The sequence below is a fragment of the Puma concolor genome, chromosome B2 (assembly GCF_028749965.1).
Source record: "Puma concolor isolate L17-30 chromosome B2, mPumCon1.1.hap2, whole genome shotgun sequence".
NCBI lineage: Eukaryota > Metazoa > Chordata > Mammalia > Carnivora > Felidae > Puma > Puma concolor.
This window is the reverse complement of record NC_141671.1, coordinates 115,192,649-115,214,441: the sequence shown is the minus strand read 5'-3', so window position 1 is coordinate 115,214,441 and position 21,793 is coordinate 115,192,649. Positions and strand designations below refer to the sequence as shown.

Sequence of the window (21,793 nt, the reverse complement as noted above, 5' to 3'; positions counted from 1 at the left end):
CTTCAGGACCTATGACTGGGTAAAGAATTAGACTTGATACCAAAAGCTGAATCCATAAAAGGAAACATTAATAAATTGAATCGCATCAAAAGTAAAAACTGATGCTCTCCAACAGAGGCTGCTAAGATGAAAACAAAAGCTATAGACTGGGAGAAAATACCTATAAACCATCCATCAAAGGACTAGTATTTAGAATGCATAAAGAACTCTCAAAACTTAATAAGAAAACAGGCAAAAGAAATGAAAAGACATTGCACTGATGATAGATAACTAATAAGCACACAAAAAGATGTTCAGCTTCTTCAGTCACTAAAGAAATGCAAATTAAACCACGAGATACCACTACACATCTATCAGAATGGTTAAAATAAGAAAGAGTGACAATACCAAATGCTGATGAGGCTGTGGAGAAACTGGGTCATTTATGCAATGCTGATGGGAAGGCAGGTAAAGTGGTACAGACACTCTGGAAAAGAGTATATGGCAGTTTCTTACAAAATTAAATATGCACGTCACATCTGACCCAGCAATTCCACTCTTGGGCATTTATCCCAGAAAAATTAAAACCTATATTTACACAAAAACTTGCAAATTATCTCAGCAGCTTTAGTGGTAATAGCTCCAAACTGGAAATAAACCAAATGTCCTTCAGTGGGTGAATAGTCAGAAAATTATGAGATATGCATACCATGGAATACTACTCAGCAATAAAAACAAATTATTGATACATGCAACATCTTGGACAGATCTCAAGTCTGAAAGTCTGTGTACCCCCAAAATTTGTATGTTCAAACCTAATGCCAAACGTGATGGTGTTAGGAGGTGGAGCCTTTTTTTTTTTTTTTTTCAACGTTTATTTATTTTTGGGACAGAGAGAGACAGAGCATGAACGGGGGAGGGGCAGAAAGAGAGGGAGACACAGAATCGGAAACAGGCTCCAGGCTCTGAGCCATCAGCCCAGAGCCCGATGCGGGGCTCGAACTCACGGACCGCCAGATCGTGAGCTGGCTGAAGTCGGATGCTTAACCGACTGCGCCACCCAGGCGCCCCAGGAGGTGGAGCCTTTTGGGGGTGATTAAGTCATGAGGATAGAGCCTTCACAGATGGGATTAGTGCCCTTATAAAAGAGGTATGAGAAGGCTCCTTGCTCCATCTGGCATGTGAGGTTAGAGCAAGAAGATGGCCTTGTATGAACCATAGAGAGGGCTCTCACCAGACGTAGAACTGGAACCCTGGTCTTAGACTTCCAACCGCCAGAACTCTGAGAAATAAATTTCTGTTATCTGTAAGTCACCCAGTCTGTGCTGCTTTGTTATAGCAGTCTTAATGGGGTATAAAACATAAGAATTGCACTAAGCGAAAAAAAATCTAATCTCAAAACATTACATATTATGATTCCATTTATACCATATTTTCAAAACAACAAATTACAGCAACTGAGGACAGATCAGTGGTTGTCAGGGGTAGCAAGTATAGGGAAGGAAGTGAATACAGCTACAGAAGGGTAGCACATGAGATCTTTTTGATCAGTATCTTGATCGTTGATGTGGCCACAGAAATCTATACATATGATGAAATTGCATGAACTAAATACACACAAATACACAAATGAATGCTTGTAAACCTGGTGACATCTGAATAAAGTTGGTGGAGTGCATCAATGTCAATTTCCTAGTTGTGATACCATAGGATAGTTACATAAAGTGTTACCATTGTAGAAACTGGATAAAGCGCACAGGATATCTCTCTGTAGTATAGCCTACAACTATATGTGAATCTACAATTATCTCAAAATAACACATTTTTAAAAATTGCTATATAGTTCTTATTTATTCTAAGTGCCCTCTTTTTAATGTTTCACTCATTAGATACCTGATTTCTTCCTTCCCCTATCTTGCTACTCTCTGTAGTCTTAATAGTGGAAAACATTTCACTGCAATTAGTCATTTAACTCTTGCCTTCCAAAAACTCTTATTCATACTTTACTATTACTAACTGGAGTACACCTTTTGGGAACAATGCTATACTTGAATAGTAACTCTTCGATGCATGAAATGGTCAAAATATTTTCCGAGTCTTGGTTACTCCATTGGTAAAATGGGGGGAAACCTAGGTTAGGTTTCCTGTGAAGAAAAACAAAATAGTAAGTAAAGTACTTTGCACATAGTAGTTCCTTAAATGTTCATCGCCTTTATTTTCCTATTAACAATCTAAAACCTAGCTTAGGGGTGCCTGGCTGGCTCAGTCGATAGAGCATGTGACCCTCGATTTCAGGGTTGTGAGTTCGAGGCCCTTTCTTAAAATAAGTAAGTAAGTAAGTAAATAAATAAATAAAGTAAAACCTAGCTTAATTTCTGGGTTAAAAACCTAACAAAAAACTGTTTTTCAGTTTCCAAGGCTTACATTTGGAAAATAAGAAATGCCTCTTTAACAAGCACAGACAGAGGATGTGGTGAGGCTGAATTCAGTTCTTAAAAAATATTTCAACTTAGGAGACCATAATGATAATTAAAAAAATAGTTTTTTATTTATTTATTTTTGAGAGAGAGAGACAGAGCGTGAGCAGGGGAGGGGCAGAGAGAGAGGGAGACACAGAATCTGAAGCAGGCTCCCAGCTCTGAGCTGTCAGCACAGAGCATGATGTGGGGCTCAAACCCACAAACGGTGAGATCATGACCTGAGCCCAAGTCAGACACTTAACCAACTGAGCTACCCAGGTGTCCTAACCATAATGATAATTTTAAACCTATGTGTTCTCACTTTGAGTGAGACTCACTTTGAAAACATTCTTTCTGTCAAAATGGTGTTTTAGCATATCATTCATTTTATTATGAAGAGTAGCTGCCCAATATATGGTTAAATCTATAAAGAGTAACTGATCATAAAAACCAGATTATATCTATTCACAAACCAACGACTGTATGTTAGATGAGTTCAGCTTTAATAATGACACAAACTCCAATGGTGGAAATTCATCCATTCCATCTACCCACAAAAATACTTTTTAGTAACAGACTCCTAACAAGGCAACAAGCTTTCAAGATGTCATAGATTTTCAGTTACTAAACCAATCAAGCTACCAAGCAGCAGGAACTAAGCATTTAGGATCTAAAATTCAATATAGGATGCTAAAGATGGGGATTCTGAGCAATGTGCAGCTCAGTGCATAATGACAGCTAGATTCTCTGAGCAACAGTGGCCTGAGAGAACCGTCAAAGGCAGAAAGACAAGAACCAAATGTTACTCCTCTACTGTAAGCAAGTAAAAGGATGACACAAAGCGTATTTAACTTCTATTGGCTGCCTGCTTTGTTTATGAACACTTACAAAACACAGAATGCCAAGTCATACTTGAGGACAAAGTCTTCCCTCAAACATTTTCTTAAAGTACTGATAATTTTGCAAAGCAATGCTTACCGAGCAAAATAACTTTGTTTTCGTTCCTTCTTCTCTTCCTTGGTATCCATAATATACAATCAAAATGCAAAGTATTTGGAAAAGTCCTTCTTTTTAATCAGTGAGTCATAACCCTATAATACAAAAAAAAAAAAAAAAAAAAAACAAAGTGACTATAAATTAAGAAGTTTGTAATAGCCAGTATGAAGAAGAAAGCAGAGTGAAGATATATGGCCCCACCACAAACAGAAGATATACTTTAAGCCATAAAATGCAGTCACGTTAGTAATACACGGAATGCAAATACTCATGGAGGGTAATAAAAACCCACAATTAGAATGGAGGTGTTAAACTAAAATAAAAGGTAGCTAGGAAAATAAACTGAAGTATTTTCCTCATAATCAACAATTATTTCAAAATGTGCTAAAAGGAAAACCACTGATTTCTGAAGATTTTAGGCTGCCTCTGCAGAATCTAATTATTTTTTTTATTTACAAACTCATAATCACTTTTTACAAGTAATTAATAATGAATATGTCTCATACATAATTTTGAAAAATGGATCACTTAGGTGTTTTACAAGAATGTTCTTTCTTTAAAAATAACATCAGTGTTCCATTTTATTTTCGGAAACATGCCAATGACTACATCCCACTTGAGCAAATGTGGAAATGAAAGTACAAAGCCTCAGGAAGTTATTCTTCAAAATGGCTTTAAATGCTTGCTCTGCCTCTCCCTACCCTGCTATCCTCACCTATGCTTCCCAGGAGCGGCTTAAACCTATAATAAAAGGTTGTCTCCAGATCAATCTTCCTTAAACACCACTTTCATCATGCCATTCCCCTGCTCAAAATTTCCAATGTCTATTTACTGCCTGATTCACAAACCTAAATGTTCTGCAAAGCATTAACATTTCCTAAAATCTGTCCCCTCATCCTAAGGGGTATCAAAGTTAAAGCAAAGAATGTTCATCGATCAAAATTACTTGCTAATTCATTTCAATCCAATGAACAATTTTCTTTAAGATTTCATTTTTAAGTAATCTCTGCACCCAATGTGGGGCTCAAATCCACGACCCCGAGATCAAAAGTCACATGCTCCACTAGGTCAGCCAGGGGCCCCTTCAATGACAACTTAATTCACATACATACTCGATGGAAGGCACTGTAATAAAAATCAGAGGCCACAGATACATAAGCCACGATATTTGCCCTAACAGAGTTTATTGTCTTACAAGGGAGATGCTTAGGATGTCAAGTCAATGGGACACCGACGGCTATGGCGGTGGCACAGGTGCTCCTAGAGCCCAGAGGAAGAATACTCAGCCTTAGGCAGGGCCCCTCCACACACTCCCCATGCACCCCAAGATTTGAAGGATGAGTATGGGTTTCCTACTTGAAAGGTTTCCTGTGTTGTTCCTAGTAGGACACATATTTCCCTGCTGCTCCAGGATTAAATGTGAAGCAGGGCAATGGTGGGGTGAGGATGAAGACATGGGCAGGATTAGGGTCATGGAAGGCCTTTTTATGTCACACTAAAGAGCTTGATCTTAATCCTAGCTATGAATTGTGTGCCGCCCACCCTTTGCTGCTCCTATGTCAGACGTCACGAAGCAAATCGTGCTGCGCTCGCTACAGACATTACTGAATTGATCAACATGAGATAAAAGCAATTTTCTCATCCCTGATGTACATGAAAGAAGCTGCCAGAGCATTCTACATGAGGGAGTGTGATATACCCAGGCTGTAAGGATGGACTTGAGAGGGTTGAGAACAGCATGAAATAGATCTGTTGGGAAGAAATGACAGACGGTACAATAGTTCAAAGAGGAGGACCCACACTTAGGCAGCAGAATCCAACACAGAAAGACGGGGGAGTGCATTCAAGAAATATTTAGGAGGCAAATGAGTCAAGACCTGGTGACTCATTCAGCGTAGACAACATGACAGAGGCAAGATGAAGAATGCCCTCCAAATATGTGCTTCAGGGGCCACGTGGAGGGTGACACCACAGATGTGATACGATGGACGTGAAGCGGGCCGGCTGGGTGTGGGCTGGGGGCATGGAAACAGATAAAAGATCAATTTGGGACACGTTGCCTTTGAGGTGCCTGTGGGATAGTCAGCTGGAGACATTCACCAGACATTTGATTACGTTTAAAGTACACGAGTGCAGTGAGGGAAAATGCATTTAGAAATTATCAGCATATGGTTGTGGTTAAATAAAAAAAAAAAAAGAACGACAGCAAGCAAGCGAGCAACAGTATGATGATGATAACACTCTGCGAACACATCGCTACACCTAAAGCCCTGAATGGAAACAACAGGGCTGCGCTCTCCACTCCTACTGTCTTACCTCCATGTCCCTGGCATGTACCTTGCCCTCAAGGACTTTATCAACCGGTAAGGAAAATAAGATAAAAATATGTGTGCAATAATAAATAGATATGTGTGCAAATAACTAGAATAACAGGTAGTAACCTGGAGCTGTCCAAAGAAGTAAGCATACAAAAGACGCAAAGTTCCATTTTGATGGAGGTAATAAAGTAAGGCAGGGCAGTGAAAACTTGAACAGGTAAAGGGAAGGGAGAGACAGCATTCCAGAAAGAGAGATCAGCTGGGCATAGGTATGTACAGGAAAAGAAAGACACAGTCAGGTAAGGACTAAGTAGCTACCAGATAAGAAAAGGGAAGCAATCCTAATGCCTGCCTACTGCAAGTCACTTACTTCAACATATCAGGCGCACGTTCTCTCTTCTAATCCTTACAACCATACTGTGAGGTTGGTATCCTTATTTCCACTAAACAGAGGCTGAGAGATACTAACTTCCCTAGCACCAGCTGTGGCAGAGCAGGGACTTAAAGCCAGTTTGGCGCACACTTCAATGCCTTTCAATAACCTGTGGAGCTAGAAACCTTGAGAAATGAGAAAAAGCAGTCTGGAATCAACAGCGTCCAATGCCTCAGCACAGATTCCGCAGGTTAGAACAAATGGACCTGGGCCTTGGGGAAGGGAGTCACTGAGATCTCCAGCAGGACCGTGTCAGCTCAGTGGTGGGAGTAGAAGCCATACCTCAAGGAATGAGCATTCATTCAAGAAGCTGGGTGATGACAGCAGAGAAAGGAAAGACAGTGGTGTCCAACGCTCCTGAGGTCAGTCTCACACTGTGGGCTGAACCCACTGGGGTCCCCTCCCTGCCTCCAACTCTGTACCTTAATCCCTATCCTTTCTCCAGCTTCAAGTGACTTGCCTACACTCCTCTGTGTGACCAGATCCTGCATAAGGCCAAGCTCTGCTCTAACGCCTTCCCTGACCTCTCGTGTGCTCTCTCTCTTCCTTAGGAGCTTAGTTCACTCGCCACTCAACACTCACCGTGAGGCACTTAGTCATTCACTGTGTGATGATGCCACTTCACTTAGCCTCCTAGGCCACAAACAAACCAAAAGCCCCTTCAAGTCAAAAACCACCAGGTTTCACAACTTCCTTTTACTTCCCTAAATACCTAACACAGAACCAAGCAGAAAAAAAATCCACATAAAAGCTAAGCAAGGAATCAATCCAGGATTGGAGCAAGGTCAATTATATGGCAAACAAATAAAAATCCGAGAACCACCGCCTGCCCCCCCCCCAATTAATAATTACTTGGGGGCAAGGGGTATAGATGCAAGCCAGTCTCTCTCTCTCAGACTCCAGGAAGGATGAGAATCCCAGCTCTCCGACCTGCTCTGGGCCAGGTGGTTTATTTTAAAGTTCCTCTCCTGCACGCTGCCACATGTGATTCTCCCTGTTTATTAGATTTCTCCTCATGAATAAAAATGAAGTCATAACAATCTAATTGGAAAATTTTTATATTGCAAGCTGAGCCAGAAACTAATATTTGGTTCTAGTGGAAAAATATTGACAAAAATAAGCGCAAGAGAGAAAGATTAAATGATCCAAGAACTGACATCTGGTGCCGCTGTGTCTGTTTAGAACTTGCAAAGCTTCCCTTTTTTTAATATTCTATTTGATAAATAAAAAACATACTAATCTCTGATTTCTTTTAAATTTCTGGGTATTTTTCTATTCCTTAAACAAGACATACGCAGTCCTTTCAGGTCAAGACACACCAACAGATTACCCAGGAAGAGAGCAGCAAAGGTGCCGTAAAAATGATTTGCACAGAGCACCATACAGCAGCCTTCATGCTTCACTGAGGAACCAGAGCTCCTTAAATCAATCTCTAATGGGAACTACATTTTCCATTATAAGTGGTTATAATGGGCTTCTTAAAAGCCCTTCTTTCATTTGATGTTGACTCTTCTTCACATCAATAAACTCGAGACTCATCCAAACACTGAATTACAAGACTCTCCTGCATTTACGGCACATTACAGACCAAAAAAGAATTTCATGAGGGAAGCACAGACGAATCTTCTATCTAAATATTTCTGCTCCTGATCTTAAGTCAGGAGAGACAATTTAAATCTAAATTCAGTTCATTATGAAAATAAAAAAGGCACGTGCAAAATCCTTACCTCGTAAGAACTGCGTTGAAGACAGAATATTTACTGTATTACCAGCAAAGTGCTCCCTGTTTGAGACCGTGGCACCACTCAGAAAGAATTTAAGCACAGAGCTACAGGAGACTCCCTAAGCACAATAAACCAGTGTGGACCCACACAGCCCAGGCTGGCTTTCTGACTTTGCATCTGATAGCTTGCAGCCCCTTGCACATTCAAGTATAACCAGCCCAGACTAGAAAAACACCAGTGTACCTATCATGGCCATAAACTGTTTTCCCAACATGTTTCCTATTATATAAATGAAATACTGGCTAGAACATGCTTTGAGGCTTGGTCACGCTAAGTTGGCCACTTAAGGAACAGACTAAACTGAACCTTTCTAATGCAGATACTTCCTTCTAGAAAATGCTTACGCTTCTACAGAAAGAGTAGGTGTTCAGTCGTTCTCAAAGCTACACATCTAAACAAAGGAAGGATGTTCAAATTTCAGCATTAACCAAGGTCAGATTTGAATACTCTCTTTAACAAAAAACCTGGGAAGATGTAGAAATAGATACAAAAGGGTGCCACAATCATGTAAGGGGAGCAGCAAGGAGATAACACCCCCAAGTAAACAAATGTGTGTCAGAAAACCAAAACAATAGAAAACAGAACCTAACAGCAACCCAAAGCAAAAAAGTTATGCCTGAATCAAGGTGATGATCAAGGACAGGCCAATGGTCTGCTACTTGGAAAAATGGGACAAAGCCAACAGATGGCAAAATAAATGGAGAACTCATCAGCTCTTATTCCATTACTCTTTGCCTAGGGAACTGAAATTAGAGCCATAAAGAATTAAACAGGGGCGCCTGGGTGGCGCAGTCGGTTAAGCGTCCGACTTCAGCCAGGTCACGATCTCGCGGTCCGTGAGTTCGAGCCCCGCATCAGGCTCTGGGCTGATGGCTCAGGGCCTGGAGCCTGTTTCCGATTCTGTGTCTCCCTCTCTCTCTGCCCCTCCACCATTCATGCTCTGTCTCTCTCTGTCCCAAAAATAAATTAAAAAAGTTGAAAAAAAATTAAAAAAAAAAAAAAAGAATTAAACAAATGTGAGTTTCATTGAAGAGAAGTAGGGAGAGGGGTGCCTGGCTGGGCCAGTCAGTAGAGCATGCAACTCTTGATCTTGGGGTCCTGAGTTCAAGCCTCATGCTGTGTGTAGAGTTTATAAAAGGAGCAAAGTAGAGAGATTTTATCAAAGCTCCTAGATACTTTAAATGAAGACCCATCTCTAGGCTAGCTAGATCATTCTGTACGTTCCATCTAAGAGAATGTACAAATGAGATTTCTAAAAAGTCACTGGCAAGGTCAGGGATTGTCAAAGGTGTGAAGAGTGCCAGCAGCATAACAATGCATAAATACATTTTTTTTTATTTTAATTTTTTTATTTTAGACACTGATAAAATTTTTTTTTATTTTTTTATTTTTTATTTTTTTTATATAATTTATTGTCAAGTTAGCTAACATACAGTGTAGTCTTGGCTTTGGGAGTAGATCCCTGTGATCCAACACTTACATACAAATTGTTGGGCAAATACATTTTAATTTTCAACAAAAGTAAGCAAAGGGATTGTGCAAATTACACACTGCACACCATTGCATAGATTCCCAGCAAAACATTAGAAATGATCACTACAGGCAGGTTAGCCAGGACTTGGAACAGGAGGCAGTGAAACCTGGGATACAGAATATTTACAGAAAACCAATGATTCAGCAGAACAACAACAAATGAGCAGACCCCTTTCTGAAGCCTGTACCTTGGACCAAGTACCCTACTGGAGACACATGATGAAGACAGCATTCATGGGCCAGAAAGTTCAGGTGGAACAGGCAACCAAAACCCACTGGCTCGTAAGACAAATGGCAAGTCCTCTGATATGGGCAGAGCACGGAGGGGAAGCAACTAAAGCAACTAACTCTGCTAAGAGCTTCCCCAATGATGCACGCAGAAGAGAGGTTGGGCTCATTAGGCAGACTGAGGATGTGCAAGCTGTCATCAGAGAATGTATGATGATCAGGGAATCCTGAGTGGTCTGGGATGGCTGGAGTACAGATCCAGTGGAGGGGAGGAATGATGGCTTATTCAAATTACACTGACCTAATTTCCCTCTTGGACACAGATACTGTTCTCATACATTAAGGAAATGAGGTAAACACAGTGTAACTACTTAAAGGCATTTGATAAGTTTCTTTTGATCCGCTTATTGATAAGATGGAGAAATGTGGGCTGGACATGGGTGGATGCTTCTGATTAGACCCATAAAGGAAAGCACTGAACCACTGTGCCAAGAGCTATGTGCTGACCAGTCCAGAGCAGGGAGCTGACCTCTAACTTCAGCCTGGAGGGAGGATGCTAATAGCTTAATGCAGTATTTGTTCTTAGCCTCCATCCTCATCAGTAAATTTACCACTGACTTGGATGAAAATAGGGGCCTCCTCGTTAAACTTTTGGAAGAGGGGTAAATACCACCTCAGATAATAGTATTTGGATTCAGACAGACCTCAACAGTCTGTAAGAAGGTAGAATTTACCCCATATGAACCTGAGGTTTCACATATGGGTAAAGAACTAAGGAATGAAAGAGACAGAGTTTAGCATTAGCACAAGTGAATATGATCTGCACTTTTAGGTGATAATAAGCTCCATACACCCAGCAGTGTGATTCTACTGCCCTTCCCTTCAAAGCAAACAGAACAATCCCACTTAATCAGCCCAGAATAAAAAAGATTATGATGGTCTGTGCCACCCTTCTTGAGGATTAGAATATATTAAAATGACTGCATTTAACTCTAGGTCTTACACTATAGGAGAAATACCAGGAAAGTGGAGGAACCAGGATAGTTAAGTGATGTAAAACTAAGTTTTAAGATTAATAGTCAAGGGAGCTCATCAGGTTTAGCCTGAAAAGAGTTGGGATGAACTTGACAGCTACTTCAAACATCTGAAAGATCTTATCTGGTCTCAGATTTAGGCTTGTACCAATAGATCTTCAAGGGGAATAGGAATACCTAGGACCAAGCATAAGATACGGAGGGAGAGGAGTCTTGGCTTAACATAAGGAAGAGCTGTCTCACAGACAGATGCAAAGAGCCGCCTCCAGACAGGTTGGCTCCCTAATCTCCAAACGTGACTAAGCACAAGGTGAACAACCGCTTCAAGAGATCGCTGCAGACCAGCAGCTCTCAATCTTATCAAATCAACACCCTTCATCTAAATAAATGTGTATTTTATAATATGCCCCTTATAACACTGAAATGAAGTTCACAGCTAATATAACCTAGGTACACAGTTAATTGTATGAAATCAATAAAATGCCCAAAGGAAAGTGATTTATAACAAGTATTTCAATAAGTAAATTCTCAGCCACAAGTTCACTAAAAGACATAATGAAATACTCAGATGCTTGCACCTACTTCTATAGGGCAAATTTAGCTATAGGAGAAATGGGATCAGAAACAATTTCATTACAAATGAAAATAGGAAAATGAAAAGCAGAGGTGAGGGGGATAAGAAGGGGTGGATAATGGGGCTGGGATGCAGTGCATAGAACATTAAAATAAAAACTAGTGCCATAAATAATAACTGGGTATTTCTTTCTTTCTTTTTTTTTCCCTGAATATTCACTTATTTTGGAGGTGGGGGGGAGAGAAAAAGAGTGAGCAAGTGCACGACTCAGGGAGGGGCAGAGAGAGAGAGGGAGACAGAGGATCCCAAGCAGTCTCCTTGCTGAGAGCAGAGAGCCCATGCAGGGTTGAACCCAGGAACCATGAGATCATGACCTGAGCCACCTAATCACCCCAATAACTGGGTATTTGCAAACATAGTAATTTAGAACTCTTTTCTTTAGAATGTCCCAATAAATATTCACATAGGTCCTACAGAAGATACAAAATTCCTGAGTGTAAGGGACAACCGCTTGTTGTCTAGAACTGTCCCACTCATTACAGGGCATTTGGCACCTCTACCGCCCCCCAAGTAAATGCCTGTAGTGCCCCCCATTCTGATAACCATGGGGAACCAAGTGTGCCCTGCAGGGGATACGGCACTCATCGAGAACTACCTGTTACGGCAGAAAATCACACTCTGTGGGTAAACTAACATTTAAAACTTTTTTAACTAAATTTTTTTAATTTCAAAAGCTCCTTCAAAGCTGAGATTGTATAAACTCCACACACGAGAAGTTATCTGTCTTCAAGACGCTCTGTGCTTCATCTGACCTCTTTGACCTATGTTATTAAGGCGCCACAGCACCTCCGAAACAGGACAGGCCTGGTTAATATTCAGACTCCAGGATCTCCAAAGTCTGTAACTGGGGGCAAGTTACTCCATTTCTCTGGCCCTCAGCTTCTTCATCTGTAAAGGGCTGTTTACAGATTAAATGGGTCCAAAAGGTGTCTATAGAATCTAGTGTCCAGTGGGAACAGAAAATTATATTCAGCGAACCCAAATATTCAAGTATTCAGGAAAATTATACCTACCTTCAATATCACCTGAAGAGCTAGATTCAAATTTGCCCCAAACAGAAAAATCCCATAGTAAACTAAGTCAAGCTAGACAGCTCTCGTGAATACAAAGCTGAGAGCAATCAGCAACAGTTCACTGTTTACTGAACCTTAACCACATGCACCAAGGGTTTGCTGAATGCTGTTACACACAGTGTTTAATCTTTATGACTGTATGAGGGAGTTAATATTCGTAATCCTTTTCAGATAAAGAATCTGAAGTTTAGAAGGGTTAAAGAACTTATTCAAGGTCAAATAGCCATATGAGTGAGAGCCAGAATAATCAGCTTTACCTGATGCCAAAGTCAAAAGCACTAATAATGGCCTCTAATGCGAGGGTAGATCACCACACAGAATTTTCACATCAACTGCCTAGTTCTTCTTGAATTCACCCACCGCTAAAAAGAACAAGAGTGTGAACACCAACTTTTTGGCCAATTGTCTTTTAGGATGTAAATCTTGAACTGTATGCAGGCTAGTTATTATTATTCATTAATGAATGCACTGCAGTGACTATGCCAATGCATTCAATAAATATTTACTGCACTGAATGAGATTTTTAAAGAGCTAACTAGAGAGCATATTCCCTTGATCCACTAAACTAAATGAATTACCTCTTTAGTCTTAAGATCTGAAATAATGTCATAACTTTGAATATGCCAGAAATATTTAACAGCCGACCATTCTTCTGTTGTTTGGAAATGCAGTCCTCTGACTATCCAATTATTTTTCCACTAAAAACCAGTAAAAGCAAGGAATCAGAATCAGAAAATGGAATTTTCACCTTTTTAAAATAACATTTCTTAATTGATTTTGTTATAAAAGTCCTTTTTTTTCTAGAGACTAAAATTGTAGGTCCTTTTTAGAGCTAAAAATTATGATTCTATAAAAATTTTACCAGAGGTTTTTAATGTATTACATGAACTCCTCCGTTAATACTCATAATAATATAAGAATTCAGTTTTTTTTTTTAATTTTTTTTTTTTAACCTTTATTTATTTTTGAGACAGAGGGAGACAGAGCATGAATGGGGGAGGGTCAGAGAGAGGGAGACACAGAATCGGAAACAGGCTCGGAGCTCTGAGCCATCAGCCCAGAGCCCGACGCGGGGCTCGAACTCACGGACCACGAGATCGTGACCTGGCTGAAGTCGGACGCTTAACCGACTGCGCCACCCAGGCGCCCCAAGAATTCAGTTTTGAGCAGTTTTCCACATGCACAAAGACAGATTAGAGGGGAAAAATAGGCAGAAGGTCACATATAAAGTTATGAGAGGCAATGAAAACAGAACACAGTTTACTCTGCCATTCTCACTTCTCATACACAGAAAAAACTTCCTCTTTCTCACCATCAATCATTATTTATTTAGTGTCCACTACAAGCATATGATTGTCTTTCACAAGAATGGGGAAAACTCTGATGCCAGCATCACCCACATAAGTGGTTTCTGGGGACACCCCCTTCCTATTGCTCCAGCACTGCAAAATCACCCTAGATGATCCCTAAAATGAATCTAAACGTGGCAGGCACGAAAGAGCATTTAAAAAACAAAAAACAGGGGCGCCTGGGTGGCGCAGTCGGTTAAGCGTCCGACTTCAGCCAGGTCACGATCTCGTGGTCAGTGAGTTCGAGCCCCGCGTCGGGCTCTGGGCTGATGGCTCGGAGCCTGGAGCCTGTTTCCGATTCTGTGTCTCCCTCTCTCTGCCCCTCCCCCGTTCATGCTCTGTCTCTGTCTGTCCCATAAATAAATAAAAACGTTGAAAAAAAAAAAATTTAAAAAACAAAAAACAAAACAGGTGACATGGGAACAAAAGTTTGTCCTCGATTACTTCTGGAACTCACTTTAATATTATCAGACCTATGCTAAAATCCTAGGATCTTTGGCCTTTTGAGTCCCCCCTTGCCCCCCCACCCCCTGACCTCTTCTGGCCTTGTCCCAAAACGAATAAGCTCCACACTCTTCTGGAGTCTCTGTACTGGTACAGAACTGAAGTTCGTTCCCCAAGGCCTTATAGAAAATAGGTGCCAATGTGGGGCGCCTGGGTGGCTCAGTCGGTTAAGCGTCCGACTCTTGGTCCCCGCTCAGGTCATGATCTCATGGTTTGTGAGTCCTGAATCAGGCTCCACACTGACAGCAAGGAGACTGCTTAGGATTCTCTTGCTCCCTCTCTCTCTGCCCCTCCCCACCCCCCGTCTCTCTCTCAAAATAAACAAACATTAAAAAAAGAAAGAAAGAAAATAGGTGCCAATGTGAATCACGGCTCCAGCTCCCTGTACTCACAGCAAATGCTGTCACTACTGCATGGCTTGTGGCCTTATGCCATGCCCCGAGTCCTTCCATTTCAGAACAGAAATAAAAGTGAGCAGTGGTTACTACTAATTTACTACCACTACCACTGATTTCTTATTGTTGCTTTTAGATCATTTATTGGGAGGGTCTATTTGATAGATCTGAATTAGAATTAATTGATGCAAACAAAACCAATAAAATTTAATGGATAAAAGAGGTCAAAAATGGAATGCCTTTACAAAGAACATACAATTTATGGGCTTCAAACACTAGTTTTCAACAATTCAATCTGGGTGTCTTTTGAGACTACCAAGAGACATAAAAGTTCCCTTTGCCACGTAAACCATTTCACTAAGGAAAAGGCAATGTGCTTCTCTGTTCTCTTATGGAGAGTATCTGCAGTTGCATGCATTTTCTTTTTTTTTTTTTAATTTTTTTTTTCAATGTTTATTTATTTTTGGGACAGAGAGAGACAGAGCATGAACGGGGGAGGGGCAGAAAGAGAGGGAGACACAGAATCGGAAACAGGCTCCAGGCTCTGAGCCATCAGCCCAGAGCCCGACGCGGGGCTCGAACTCACGGACCGCGAGATCGTGACCTGGCTGAAGTCGGACGCTTAACCGACTGCGCCACCCAGGCGCCCCTGCATGCATTTTCAAAATACACTGGCATACGCCCACACTTGTAAAAATGTAAACTAAAAAATAATTGAATTATCATTCTTTTTAATGTACTTTCAGTATGTTTATTTACAATGGAGAGTACAAGAGGCAAAAGACAATTTACACTTATTCCAAAATAGTGACTTGTCACACATACGTATTCAATCTCTTCAATTCAGTAAGCATTTGCTAAAAACTTGTTTTATTTCTACCACCATACTATTTATCTAAAACCTATGAATCTAAAAAGGACTCAATGGGCTCTAAGAAAACTTTGATTTTAGACAAGCAGATAAAATTAACATAAATTTTTAAAAAATTAGAAAAAAATGAGTATTATAAAAATTAATGTCTAATAAAATGTGTTATGTACAGAGAGGTGTTAATGGAAGGAAAAGGACGAGGTCACATGGGCCAGTGTTGTTAGGGAAGATGCTTGAAGCAGGACAACACTGAAAACAACCATTCATGGTTATACTTCAACAGCGGTGCACGGTCAACAATCTTGTAAACCAGAAACAGTTTTACCCTTAATGAAAATGTTCTCTATCAGAGCATGTTCAAGAGGACTGCAATTCTACCAGATTCTCCTCTAATGTCTAATGTAAAGACGGAGAGGGTCATGTGGTGCTTTGGTCAGTACAGTCTAAAATGTGCTAAATACACAAATATGGGTTCAGGAAGAAGGCATGATGGAAAGTGTCTAACAGGAAATCTGCCCAACACAAAATTAAATCAGCATTGTGAAATACTATGACCTCTTCTTGGAAAAAAAATGTACGGTATATTCAACTACAATTTTCCAAGAGACTGGATTAAGAAACCAAGTCTGTGGTTTAAATACATTTTCTTTTAAAGGTTTAGTAAGTTGCTTCATAAAAAAGTTCTTGTAGGATTCAAAAGAAAATGGCCCTTTGCTACACTGGATTGTTCTCAATTCCGCACTTCCTCCCTGTTCCAGAAATCTACACCCACACCCTTTGCTACGCCACCTTGTGGCGCTTTGCACTACTGCGCGAAGCCTGCATCCACCCCCCTTGGCCATGTGGCTTGTTTGACCAACAGGTGGAGAATTAACAGCGTACCTAATTCAACTTGAGGCACTAGGAGGCCTGGCAAATTTCTGCTCTCCACTAGTAGAGCATGCTCCAGGTAGCAATTTTTGCTTCTTCAGCCCTGTCCAGGATAAAAACATGTAGAATTGACCTGAACTCCTACCTTAACTTTGGAATCCAGCCCACCCTTGTCAAACTGAACCAAGAGCAGCCAAACCGCAGTCAATCTACAGACTTAGGAATATGAAATATTTATAATTGTGGTTCTAAGCCACTAAGATTTGGAGGCTGTTATGCAGCTGTATCACACACACACAAAAAACAAAAACAAAAAACCAATACATCCTTAGAAATATCCTGATCCACAAATTACTTTGTGGATTTTTACCAGGAAGATCAAAGCCACATATTACATACTACTGTCTATAAGAATAACTCTACCAAGGCCTGGAATACCAAAGCCCAGAGACAGAAGCAGCCAATTAATACAAATAGCCAAGAAATCTTCCTTTCCGTCCAGTTGTCATTCATCCCTTAACCAATGTGCGTGGCTATGGAAGTTTAACTGTAAGAAGGCATCACTTGACACCAAGGGTAACTCATGCACATCTTGGTATATTTACCCACAGACTTTGATGTTACTTTTTGTTATGAGGTGAACTGTGTTACCCCCTTGCCCCCGTGCCAAAGGTTTAAGTTGTATCCACAATACCACATAATGTGACTTTATTTGGAAAAAGGGTACTTGCAGATGCAATTAAGATGAGGTCATACTGGAGTATGGTGGGCCTCTAATCCAGTATGACTGGTGTCCTTAGAAGAGGAGGGCCACATGAAGACAGAGTCACACAGGAACACCACGTGATAACAGAGCAGATTACGGTGATGTAGCTGCAAGCCAAGGATTCCAAGGACAGCCAGCAAATCACCAGAAGCCGGAAGAGGCAACGGAGGATTTCTCTCAAGTTTCAGAGAGATCATGGCTCTGCCAACACCTCAATTTTAGAATTTTAACCTCCAGAACTGTAACACAATGAATTTCTGTTATTTTAAGCTACCCAGTTTGTGCTACCTTGTCAGAGCAGCCTCAGGAAACTAATTCGCTTGTTTTAAATTGTATACACCATCACTGTTCCACAGGAACACCGCATCAAAAATGTTACTGCTTTCCCACCATGGCTGTTCCGCCACTTTCTCTTGGAATTTACAGAAATGTCAGCCAGTAATTGAGAGCACTGGTATGACTTTTTGAGTATTAGAGCAGAAAGCTTCCACAGTTAATTAACATCTGTACCTAGGAGATAATTTAAGCATAGCTATTTGAATAGGTAGACAGAGAACTGACCTGATTACCAAGAAAAATATTCTGAACATAAACAGGGTTTTGAAATATTCTGAGAACACAGCATCACCGTGTATTATGCTGCTATTACCATACTTTAGCAATTTTAGTCTAACATAAAATATAGTCTCATGCTGTTAGGTTTCCCATGCACACCTATGCTATCTTGTACCATATTCTAATTAATCACTGATCATGCCCCATTCTTCTACTCAGGCTGTAAGCTCTCTAAAGGCAGGGAACATGTCTTATGTTTTATGTGCATAAGCACATGCACATGCACATTACAACTCCTAGCTTAGGCTAGCATAGGATCTATGTTTATCAAGTTCATTTTTAATTTGTTATGGCTAAATACCTAATAGAAACTGACTTCGGGGTATAGAACAATAAGGTCTTGCCTTTTATTCAGATCAGTGGTCGCCATTTTATTTTTTTAAGTTTACTTATTTATTTTGAGAGAGAGAGAGAGAACAAGTGGGAGAGAGGGGCAGAGAGAGAGGGCAAGAGAGAGAATCCCCAGCAGGCTCTGCAACGTCAGCGCAGAGCTTGATGTGGGGCTCCATCCCACAAACCATGAGATCAAGACGTGAGCCGAAATCATGTCAGACACTTAACCAACTCAGGCACCCAGGAGCCCTGGTGGCCTCCATTTTAAAAGTTATATTCCACGTCAATAAAAGTACCTGAACATAAAATCCTAGGGGCGCCTGGGTGGCGCAGTCGGTTAAGCGTCCGACTTCAGCCAGGTCACGATCTCACGGTCCGTGAGTTCGAGCCCCGCGTCAGGCTCTGGGCTGACGGCTCGAAGCCTGGAGCCTGTTTCCGATTCTGTGTCTCCCTCTCTCTCTGCCCCTCCCCCATTCATGCTCTGTCTCTGTCCCATAAATAAATAAAAACGTTGAAAAAAAAATTTTAAAAAAAATCCTAATATATAGATATATATATTTACTTCTATTTATTTATTTAATTTTTTTTTAACGTTTATTTATTTCTGAGACAGAAAGAGACAGAGCATGAATGGGGGAGGGTCAGGGAGAGAGGGAGACACAGAATCTGAAACAGGCTCCAGGCTCTGAGCTGTCAGCACAGAGCCCGATGTGGGGCTCGAATCCACGAACCACAAGATCATGACCTGAGCCGAAGTCGGACGCTCAACCGATTGAGCCACCCAGGTGCCCCTATACATATTTTCTTCTAAAAAACATATCTTCTGCACTAATATATGCATTGTAAAACATGTAACAAAAATAGAAGTCATGAAAAGATGATACAGACATTCTAACAATTTCTTCCCTTACCCTCATGGGGCACATGAACCCCAGCTGGGAAACCACTGGTCCAGCGTACAAGGGTAGACATATGAAAACATTTCCTAGGATTTTGTCCTTTCCAGGAAATGCAAGATATATAAAAATCTAACATATTTATGAACTTTAAACACATTCTCTGGAAGATTCATTAAATTGTCTTGAAACAAGCAATATTTTAGAGACGATGACAGAGGTGTCCTTGCAATTAGGATTAGTTTGTATGTTACCGGACCCCAATCGTAAACCCATTGCTAATCATGGTGCTCTCTGCAACTGAACTCTTTGGTTTTTAGGCTTTAGGAATGAAAACATATTATCAAATTTTCAGGTAAATATCTAGAAGACTGAGAGAACCAAATGACATAACATTCTGATTTTGAAAATAAAGGAAGGAGAAGGTTGGACAGAGGAAAGATGGAACACAAAACTCATAAATCATCTCTTAAGAATACTGTCACCACAACAACATCCAATATTCCTGTGTTCCATGTGCTAGAAAACTGAAGGGCATAGAGTAATATAAAACACAACCCTATCAGCTTACTGTAAGAACAACTAAGCCATAAAACAAGCCAATATTTAATTTGTGGTACAAATAGTTAAGTGCCAAAATAACCATAATCAGGGTAGAGAAGATGTCCTGGAAAGTGTTTATGGAATTAAGTATCAACCTGGTGCAGAATATTGGCTTTAAAGGAAGAAATGTGCAGGAAATCTCCAATAAAGGGGGCAGTCAACAGCCCCAGAGGCAGGAATTACCCCTGTGTGTGAGAGGGGTCCTGGAGTGCTGAGTTCATTCAGATGGGGAGCAGGAGATAAGGAGGAGTGCCCGAAATGTAGAGAAGATACAGAGCCATTATCACGGCAGCTGCATTCTCTGGCTTAAACTTCCATGAGAAAGCTACCACCACTAAAATGTCATCAATCATTTCATTTGGTCTACTTATTCTTGAAGAACTAGCCTTGGGGCTGATCTATACACAAAACAAGCAAGCTAAGTGCAAGAAAATATCAAGCAGATGGCATGTGGGTGAAAATGTTGGGGAAGTGAAATATTAGCAGATTTGAAAGGAGGAAGAGAAAGTAAAATATGTCAAAATGAATATACATTTGATAAAGAAACATCGAGAATATAAGAATCCTATGATACATTAATTTTATAATTTCTTTTTTTATTATTTTTTTTTAACATTTATTTATTTTTGAGACAGAGAGAGACAGAGCATGAACAGGGGAGGGGCAGAGAGAGAGGGAGACACAGAATCTGAAACAGGCTCCAGGCTCTGAGCTGTCAGCACAGAGCCCGACGCGGGGCTCGAACTCACAGACTGTGAGATCATGACCTGAGCCGAAGTCGGATGCCCAACCGACCAAGCCACCCAGGCGCCCCAATTTTATAATTTCTAACAAGTATCATTGTAATACATATGGATAATAAAAATGTGAAAAACAGAAATTACCTATGATCCCATCAAGGGGGGGAAAACTTTACTATTTTGTCACTTTCCTGTCTTTTCTTCTATGCAGGTATGTTTTAAAATCAAATTAGGGTCTTTGGTATACCATCACTTAAACATGACTCCACTGTTGGATTTGTCTCAAATTTTCAAATCATCACCCTTGATAACAACTAACACTTAGAGTTGCTTACTCTGTGACTGTACTTTACATATATTAACTTATCTAATTCTCAATACAGTATGGGAGGTAGATACTATTATCTTCATTTTATAGATGATAAAATCAAAGAGAAATTAACTTGCCTAAGTTCACAGGGCCGGTAAGGGGTAGAATAGGATTCCAGGTGGGGCACCTGGCTCCAGAACCCCTCCTCTTAACCCCTCGACCATTTCACATGCCGCCCAAAGACAGTACAGTAATCACTGAAATTAAGCCTCATTCCTGAATTCCTTAGGATGCACTCTTAGGATAGAACCACTGGTGCCAAAAAATTCTATTAGCTAAACTATTGTCAATCTAAATATACCAACATAGGGGCACCTGGGTGGCTCAGTCGGTTAAGCGTCTGACTTCAGCTCAGGTCACGGTCTCACAGTTCATGAGCTCGAGCCCTGCATCAGGCTCTCTGCTGTCAGCACAGAGTCTGCTTCAGATCCTCTGTCCCCCTCTCTCTCTGCTCCTCCCCCACCCACCCACACACACTCTCCCAAAAAATAAAATAATAAACATTAAAAAATAAATAAAATAAAGTATACCAACATACCTTCTCACTGCCTATGAGAAAAGGAATATGACCCAACCTCAATCTTCCCAGCACTGTCATGGACTTTTAAAATCTAATTATAATCTGCATTTCTTTGATACAATGAAGTTGAATACTTTTTCATGTCTTGGCTATCTGTAGCTACTGATTTGTGAATTTCCTATTCCTGCTATACACTGAATGATTGTGTCTCCACCACTCCCGAATTCATATGTTGGAAAGCTAATGCCCAAGGTGATAATATCAGGTGGGGCCTTTGGGAAGTGGTTAGGTCATGAGGTCAGACTAGACCCCTCATCAATGGGATTAGTGCCCTCATAAAAGAGGTCCCAGAGAGATCCCTCGCACCTTCTCCCATGTGAGAACACAATGGGAAGTCAGCAGTCTGCAACCTGGAAGAGGAGCTTCACCACAGCTCGACCAAGCTGGCGCCCTGATCTGGGACTTTCAGTCTCTAGAACTGGGAGCAATA

At 40.7% G+C, this 21,793-nt stretch overlaps 1 protein-coding gene across 8 annotated transcripts in view; it reads right to left on the bottom strand.

Annotated features, from left to right (window-relative positions):
- Nucleotides 1–21,793, bottom strand: part of NCOA7 (nuclear receptor coactivator 7) — a 156,533-nt gene that overhangs the window by 126,153 nt on the left and 8,587 nt on the right. For 2 of the 8 annotated variants that reach the window (XM_086707764.1, XM_086707763.1), the window contains exon 2: nucleotides 3,417–3,529. The exons of 4 other annotated variants lie outside the window; for them this stretch is intronic. In XM_086707764.1, coding sequence (XP_086563890.1) covers nucleotides 3,417–3,466 — 50 coding nt within the window. In that variant the 5' untranslated portion in view covers nucleotides 3,467–3,529. Of the gene's footprint in view, nucleotides 1–387; nucleotides 411–3,416; nucleotides 3,530–7,912; nucleotides 7,935–21,793 lie in introns of those variants that run through there. 2 more of the 8 variants (XM_086707765.1, XM_086707768.1) reach the window with 2 other exon arrangements.